This window comes from Mugil cephalus, chromosome 4 (genome assembly GCF_022458985.1).
Source record: "Mugil cephalus isolate CIBA_MC_2020 chromosome 4, CIBA_Mcephalus_1.1, whole genome shotgun sequence".
Classification (NCBI taxonomy): Eukaryota; Metazoa; Chordata; class Actinopteri; order Mugiliformes; family Mugilidae; genus Mugil; species Mugil cephalus.
The window spans coordinates 26,886,801-26,895,079 of NC_061773.1; the positions used below are offsets into that span (position 1 = coordinate 26,886,801).

An 8,279-nucleotide genomic window follows, 5' to 3' on the forward strand; every position below is an offset into this window, starting at 1 on the left:
ATTTACTTCACGTTGTGGAATAATGAGATGTGTTTTGTTATTATTATTTTTCACATTTCTCTCCGCTTCACTTCACAGAGGCAGAGGTCCGTGCTCTCGCTAAAGAGAGACAGAAGAAGGACAACCACAACTTGAGTGAGTCAGTTTTATTTTAAATAGCTTTAACTTGAGTCAGGTCAAAGTTTATTGTTTTATTTTAGTTATTTTATTCAATATAAGTGCTGGACAGAAGTACAACGTGATGACAAATACACTTAATGAATAAAACAGTAATGGAATAAAAATGAGCAAAAATGAGCATAACAAAATCAAACAATTAAAAGAAATAGTAAAAGCTTTTGGGGGCTGCTACTGCGACTTTATGTTTGTTTCTGACTATTTTACATTAAGTTTAAAATTAACCCTTCACTGACCGCCCAGCTGCTCAACTTACTGTGTGTTTTTATTATTTGACATATTTCAGTTGAGCGAAGACGGAGGTTTAACATCAACGACCGCATCAAAGAGCTGGGAACTTTAATACCCAAGTCAAACGACCCGTAAGTATTCACATACCAGCCAAAGGTTTGGCTCTGAGCAACTCAGTTTGTTTTTAACACCCTCCACCCTCTCCACGTAAATGAAAGCATCATTAAAATGCTTGTTTGTTCAGAGGCCCCGTAAAGGATCCTGTGCTCTTCTCCTCTGGTCAGCTGGTCAGCTGACTCTGACTATAGACCTTTGTCTCCTGTATCCCCCAGAGACATGCGCTGGAATAAGGGCACCATTCTGAAAGCCTCGGTGGACTACATCAGGAAACTACAGCGGGAGCAGCAGAGGGCCAAGGAGCTGGAGAGCAGGCAGAGGAAGCTGGAGCACGCAAACCGCCACCTGATGCTGCGTATACAGGTGGGTCATCCAAGCAGGAGGTTTGTAGAGTGTGTTGATCCGTGACATGCACGGTGGTTCATTTCAAGGGAACTTCATATAAATGATCTGATATACATTATTGTTTTCATGTTAAATCAGCATCTTCCAACATTAAGTCTGAAAAGGAGGAAAAGCTCCAGTCCTGCAACACATGTTCACTGAAGCACATTCACCACTTCACAGCTTCCTGTCTTTTCTTGGATTGGGTTTTTACACCGATTAATAAAATAATACATATCTTAATAAAATAAATTTAGACTTTTATAGACTTTATTGGTCACTTAGCTCAGTTGCACCTAAAAAAGCAAAAGAAAAACAGGTGGTTAGATAGTTATACGGTAAAACAGTGAAAGCAAAAGCTGTAGATTAAATACACACTATGCACATAGGAAGGAAATATAAATCCAATATCCAATAATATGGACGGAGGAACTCTGTAACACTGGCCACAGTAGCTCAGTTGCACATAAAATGAAAGCAAAATTGAAAATTTGAACCTTTTCTCCTGTAGGATTGCTTCCCTTGCAGCGTGTGCCGTTGTATTTATCTGCAGAGACTTTTCCCCTCATTTAATGTCACATTACTCCGCTCGGTGGGCGCGTAGCCCTGAGCTAGTTACACCGTGCACATTGTGAAAGTAGGACTGTAGCGATCGGGTTACATGGCTGCCTCCATCTCTGTTATGTCTGTGTCACGGGCGAATAAAGAGCTGCAGGTTTGTGTGTCCGACCAAGGGCGAGGCCACACACACGCGCACACACACACACACACACACACACACACACACAGCAGATAAGAGGAAGGTGAAGCATGGCTTTAGCTGCACTCACAGAGATACATTTCTGCCGGGTTGTGAGCGGGTTTAATTTTTTGGAATTAGTATTTTAACCTTAGCTTTTAAATCTTTGTAAATAATACCTTCTGTATACGGGGTTTCTGCAGGTTTGAACAGATTTTAGACTTTTTAAGACTTTTTAAAGAACATTAAGGGCGAAATTTAAGACCTACACGATGTATGGAAAATAAGGAAAATCAGAATAACCGAGGGGCTCATACTGCACATGAAGGATTTAATGCAAAACACGCTTGTATTTAAGACATTTTAAGGCCTTAAATTAGGATTATCACACTTTAGACTTTTTAAGACTCTGCAGAAACCTGGTATATACTTGTGTGTTTTGAAAAGGAGAAGTTCTCCAGTCTTGTTGTACACTGTATAATGACGATAAAGGGCATTCTATTCTATTCTATTCTATTCTATTCTATTCTATTCTATTCTATTCTATTCTGTTCTAAATGATGTTTCATATCCACGTAGGAGCTGGAGATCCAGGCCCGTGCCCATGGGCTCACCGTGGTGTCGTCCACATCCATCTGCGCGTCAGAGCTGATGGCTCGGGCCATCAAACAGGAGCCCGTCCTCGGCGACTGCCCCTCGGATCTCTACCAGCGCGGCTCCGCCCCCGACATGTCCCCCCCCACCACGCTGGACCTCAACAACGGCACCATCACCTTCGACCAGATCCCCGCGGACTCCGGGGAGCCCGGCCCTTACGGCAACTCCAGGACCTGTAAAATGAAGGAGTTGGTAAGGGACAACAGCCTCGGGCCGATCTCCCCCAGCGACCCCCTGCTCTCGTCCATGTCCCCGGACGCCTCCAACAACGTCGGCAGCCACCACAGCTCCAGTATGGAGGAGAAAGAACACGGCTGTTAGCCCCGGCGCCACGCGCCACACTGACACTTCTGTTTGTAGCATTCCACCAGTGGGCCACCTCCACTCAATGTTTCCACGTGACTGAGTGGAAAAAGGAACTATTTTTTATCTTGATTGCATTTTTTCTTACTTCCATTCATTGCATAGCTCTAAGGTTCAACGTTTCATGTGTTTCTGTGAACCAAGACACACACAGTGTTTACGTAGTCAGCTGATACTGATGCCGTTTAGCTGAACAGCTTTAAACTTTACAAACACGCACCGTGACTGAGAAATGTGACTACGATCTATAGATAAACTTTACATCTACACATTGAAAAACGTACTTTGTGTTGAAGTGTGCCCAGCAAAAGAGATAATGTGTTCAAACATCTGAAGAATGATGGTATTTGAATGGATATTAGCATCTCAGTGTATTTAAAAGATTTGTATTCTGAAGAAATCAAACATCGACCAGATTAAAAGTATTATTATTGTTATTATTCTATTAAATACTATAATATGACTTTAATTTAATCATTTTCTTCTTCACTTATATCTTACTTTGCTGTGTGATATAGAGTTTATGGGGAGTTTATCAGGTGTAGACTTTTTATTTTATTTATTATTTTTATGAGATTCTTCTTTATAGGGCTGGACGGTATGACCAAAAATATATATCATGGTATTTTTTTTTCCATGCATAATTACTGGTTGAGAGAGGAATTAATGCAGTAGATTAACTAAGGATGAACTATTTTACTGTGATGATGAGTAAATATAGAATAATCCCACACTAGTAGTAAAACAGGTGTGTGTGTGTTGGGACATTTTCATTAAAAAAAAAAAAAAGAAGAAGAAATGTTATCAAGATGAAATGAAGAAACAGGGATAATCACTGTTTCATTTATTTTGACATATTTATTCATATTTAAACTGCTATGTCTGTAAAGCCAATAGCAGCGCGACCAGCTACCGTAATAACTATAGTCTACGTGCAACATTTTTTTTCTCATTCATAAAAAGGTTAAATGAAACAAACAAACAACACAAACAAACAACAGTGTCACCTTTTTTGGCACAAGTCTTCCCGTTCTGCCACTCCTTCATTGTTTTGTATGTTCACCACGCCTCCCAGTGACGCAGTCGCACTGTTTAGAAGCGCTACGTTGAAAATGGTCCGGTCTGAAACAGTGTCTCGCGGTGCAGCGTTCCGAACGGTGTCTAATCAAATACACCGGAATGCCGCTTTATTAAAAATAAGAAATACCGGTATTCGTAATGAATCGGTGTACCGCCCAGCCCTATTACCTTATATGTCACATGTTCATCATCCATGCTTCATATTGTGGTACAGTTTGTGTGTTTTTTTATGTGCAGCTTGAACTACGGCAGATTTGGGCTTCGTTGATGAATCTCTGCATCACATCATTAACTAATATTAGTTGAGACACAGTGACCGCATGTGGTGTTTTAAACTCAAAAACAACAGTCCAGTCTGTTATTCATCTCGCTATACCCTCCAGAAAACCTCATCAACCCCTCTCTGAGCTGCCCTAATAGTCTATATGAACTTGTGCTTTGATATTTTTGTGCAAAAAACACGAGCCAATGATTTAACAAAGGGTTAAATCAGGTTTCCAGTGAAGAGATAATAGATAAATGTTAAAATCAACGACAATGCGACAACATTAATAAAAAAAATCTTTATTGTAGTATACATGCAAACCAGTTCAAGTCATACCCCTACACATCCCCCCTGAATCCTACACATTTAAACAAAATGACAAAACAAAGCTATTTTTACGTTATGAATGGATTTCTTTTACAGCCAACACCTGCATCGTAATACTCAGAAACTAGTGTGTAAAAAAAACAAAACAAAACTGAATACACGTCCCTGTAGTTGTAAACGTATTCTTTTAGTTTAAACCGGACTGATGTAGCTGCAAGTTAAGTGTCACAGTTGTTGCCGTCAGAGGAGACGCTCAGCTCTTCGCACCATTTTTTGTACGCTCTGCGAAGGATCTCATATGACGTGTTATTGAAAATTTCTGCAATGAAAGCAAGGAGAGCAAAGAGAGAATGCTTAGACTGTATCGGTCGCATAAGAACTACTGCAAGCACACCAGATGGCTAAATTCTTACCTGCTTGCCCTAGACCTACGGGCAGAGGCATTCGGACCAGGCCTCCAGAATGTTTCAGCCTGTCCTCCAGAGACCTCTCAATGAGCTCCATGGTGCAGGCCTCGTGCCAGACAGGCAGCTCCAGGCCGACCATACAGCTGATAATCCTCTGCTTCTCCTCCTCTGTCAACAGGCCGCTCTCCTGGGACACGTAAAGCATGTAACACATATCAATGTTCACTGCTTCTCCGTGCAGCAGAGACGGGAGAACTTTCTGTAATTGAAAAGAGAAAAAAAATGGGGGGAAAATATGAGGTTGTCGCAAAAAAAAAACCCCAACAACAACAACAAAACACTCACATTGGATGAAGACGTACTGCTCAGCCTCCATGCATCAACAAAAGATTTAAGGTGTCAATCACCATCTCTAACGCCGGGCTGATAAGGTGGCCGAAGTCCACGAGTCTGTTTAGGTCGTCCTCCCAAAGGTTCGGGGCGAGCTCCTCGAGCATGGTCATGATGGCTATGCGGGTGGCCTGCGACGCCGCCTTTAAGCTGCTGCGCCCGTACACGCTGTTGTCAGCTTGGAATTTCATGTCCAGCAGCATGGTGCCGTGTTTCTCGAGAAGCTCAAAGAGGCCTATGTGCTTCATTAAGGCCATCTGCAGGGAGCAAGCACAAGCATTGCGTTAGGTGCAAACTCTAACCAGGACAGGTTTTTTTTGTGAGGCGTCTTTGACATGTACCTTTAGCATCTCCGCCAGCCCGTTGGAGATGTGTCGCCGGGGAACGGTTTGAATGAAGGACAGGTCGAGGAAGGCGGCTGCAGGAGGAATGTAGGCGCCCAGCTTGTTCTTGCAGTTTGCAAAGTTCACGCCCGTCTTCGCCCCGACGCTGGCGTCAATGTAGGAGAGCAGCGTGGTCGGGACCCTGATGTAAGGGGTGCGCCTCCTGTAGAGCGAGGCGGCCAGGCCCACGATGTCTAGACACACTCCTCCACCGATGGCAATGATGGGCTCCGTGCGGCGGTCCAGGGAGAAGTTATTGACGTCGTCCAGGATTTTAAGGGCCATCTCCATAGATTTGTTCTCCTCAGTGGTGGGCAGAGCCAAGATCTTGTACAAGACATTGTTGGCCTCTAAATATTCTGTTAGCTTGGCGCCGTAGATTTTGCACACCTCCTGGTCAATGACCACGAAGCGTTTGATCGGCTTGTTTGACTTTTTAATGTCCTCCAGCTCCTGCGGGTCGGTGATGTGGCCCAGCAGGAGGGTGTCGTTGCTCGGGTCCAGCAAGCCCCAAGTCTCGGTTACCTTGTAAGTGAAGATGATGGGGCTGACCACCGTCCAAGTGGTGCCTTTCTCCGTGCTGCTCTCGTAGCTGCCACACAAGACACATGGAAGATGTTTGTTATGTGCAGCACTTAGAGAGGATTGAAAACACGTTACTCAAAGGTCCACGGTTAAACACTACACTAGATATATATACATCTGAGGTCAGTAAACGAAGGCACATAAGAGACTGAAGTGAGTCATAAAATAAATGTCTAGTGTAGCTGTTTCAGAAAGGACCTATGAGTTTTTTAATCTACAAACTGAACGTGTCTACAGTCAAACAATCCAAGATGGAGCAGATTAAATACGAGCATGTTACCCCCGTGTTGGACTCTCTGCACTGGCTGATTTTAAGGTGCTTCTGCTAATCTTTAAAATTGTAAATGGCATTGCACCATCTTATTTGAATGAACTTGAGACCTCTTATGCACCTTCTCGTGCACTTCGCTCCAAGGGAACTGGTCTACTGGATGTTCCCAAAGTCAGAAAAAAGACAGTTGAGGAATGTGCTTTTTCTTGCACCGATGCTACGGAACAGGCTTCCTCGGGACATCAGGCAGGTATGTTCTGTTGAGGTATTCAAAGCAAAATTTACTGCTTCATGTGAGACTTGATGTGTTTTTTAATTGTATGAACTGTTTTATTCCTGTGTCTTTACTGTGTTAGTCTGTGTTTTATGTCTGATTATTTGTTTTAACTGCTTGTACAGCATGTTGATCTAAAGCGCTTTATAAATAAAATTATTGTTGTGAATTAAAGAAAAAGTCTAAATCTGGACTAAAGATTTGATGCAATTCAAAAAATGCAAATGTAAAACAGAAATGTTCTTCAACTCACCTCTCTGCAATGAATTTAGAATAAAAACAACAACAGTTAACATCGACAGCGTCACCTTATCAAATGTTTTCTCTCGTAGTCAGATGCTCCATCTGAATCTCAAGGCGAATTTCTCCAAACAGGAACATTCTTATCGGACGTTACAAACGTGTCAAAGCATTAAAATATTAATCTCCAAAATGCTCGCCAGCTGCCATTTTAAATGGCACTTCATCTACCCCTAACCACATCTACAGGTTTTTCTAGAAGGCATGTCATACGAAACATGTTATTATTATTATTAAGTAATTATGATGGTACTCCACTGATTAACATTTTTATTTCATTTCCCCTGCAGAGATGTGGTTGTCTGTCAGCCATAAATAACTTGAGGCCAAATTCACACCTCGGTGACAACAACCAGGCTCAGTCACTTGCCTTCACTTGTTCAGAAAGATGAAAGATAATTTGTTTCTGGGAAGAAACAAAATTAAGAAATGAAGGTTATTGTGTTGTCTTTAGGTTAGAGGTGCAGGACGGATGGCTGGAATTACAATGACCACAGTGGGGACTCTTAGCCATGGATCATTAATTAACCAGAAATGCTAACTGACGCTTAATAACGGCATCTCTGACAGCCCTCCAAACCCCACCCTGCAACACCTGCAGGGTGAGAAAGACAGAAAGAATGTAAGTTAAACCAATGGAAAATCACTGAGAGGAACCTGGTCCGGTTATGATTTATATTTACGCCTGTGATGTATTAGGCTGTTTCAGTTTGAATTCGAACACCCTGCCATGCATTAAAATGCCAAACGCTGGAGTCTCAGTTTAAATCCACGCATATGTTTGTAGTGCTACTTTTATTCCTCTAGGTTTTTATTTAAAATGAAAGAGTAGGCGGTCCTATGATAATGAGACGGCACAAACCAGTCATACTCTTAAGCAGCTTTTTGCTCAAAAGTAAAATAAATAAATAAATAAAAAATTACTAAGGCATAAATTGTAGTTGTTAAGAGTGCCTGCAGTTTTTTTTTTTTTTTTTTTTTTTTTTTTTTTTTTCTTAAATGTGAAGTCTACTGAGAACAGAGTCGGAAGAAACTCAGGCATCTCTTGTAAAACTAAATAAGGCAAATATTCAAAACAGCAAAATCTGAATTAGTTAGATTCGTGTGAGTAAAGGACACACTTACATTTTGGCAGCAGACACACAGTCAGCTGTGTCCTTACAGATCTGCTTTTCCAGTTTGCACTTCCAGGTCCCTTTGACTCGAACTAGGCTAAACTCATTTTTCTTTTCTTTTGATTCTCTGTTGTCATGATGAACCTTTCCCATTCTTGCCGTGATGAGTGTGAGCGGGTGGGAGACGAGCTAGTGAACAGGTTCATAACACATC

General features: G+C 42.0%; 2 protein-coding genes across 5 annotated transcripts in view; one reads left to right on the plus strand and one right to left on the minus strand.

The window, feature by feature from the left end:
* The window catches only part of mitfa (melanocyte inducing transcription factor a), a 29,909-nt gene extending 26,778 nt beyond the window's left edge, over positions 1-3,131 (plus strand). For all 4 annotated transcript variants that reach the window (XM_047581764.1, XM_047581765.1, XM_047581766.1 and 1 more), the window contains 4 exons: positions 79-135; positions 464-539; positions 741-888; positions 2,228-3,131. In XM_047581764.1, the coding sequence (XP_047437720.1) occupies positions 79-135; positions 464-539; positions 741-888; positions 2,228-2,626 (680 nt within the window). In that variant the 3' untranslated portion in view covers positions 2,627-3,131. The remainder of the gene's footprint in view (positions 1-78; positions 136-463; positions 540-740; positions 889-2,227) is intronic.
* Positions 3,132-4,296: 1,165 nt separating this feature from the next.
* Positions 4,297-8,279, minus strand: eevs (2-epi-5-epi-valiolone synthase). The gene is made up of 5 exons (XM_047584286.1): positions 8,076-8,279; positions 5,479-6,112; positions 5,155-5,394; positions 4,754-5,006; positions 4,297-4,659 (listed from the first exon to the last, which is right to left on the minus strand). Exons 1-5 carry the CDS (start codon positions 8,216-8,218, stop codon positions 4,559-4,561), a joined length of 1,371 nt encoding a protein of 456 aa, XP_047440242.1. The 5' UTR covers positions 8,219-8,279; the 3' UTR covers positions 4,297-4,558.

Bases quoted from the DNA above. Each gene is read 5' to 3' on its own strand.
- eevs (XM_047584286.1), bottom strand. From the start codon at position 8,218: ATGGGAAAGGTTCATCATGACAACAGAGAATCAAAAGAAAAGAAAAAT. The intron at 6,113-8,075 runs GTAAGTGTGTCC...CTTGTGTGGCAG, and splicing joins TGTGTGTCTGCTGCCAAAAT to CTACGAGAGCAGCACGGAGA. The intron at 5,007-5,154 runs GTGATTGACACC...TTTCAATTACAG, and splicing joins TCAGCCCGGCGTTAGAGATG to AAAGTTCTCCCGTCTCTGCT.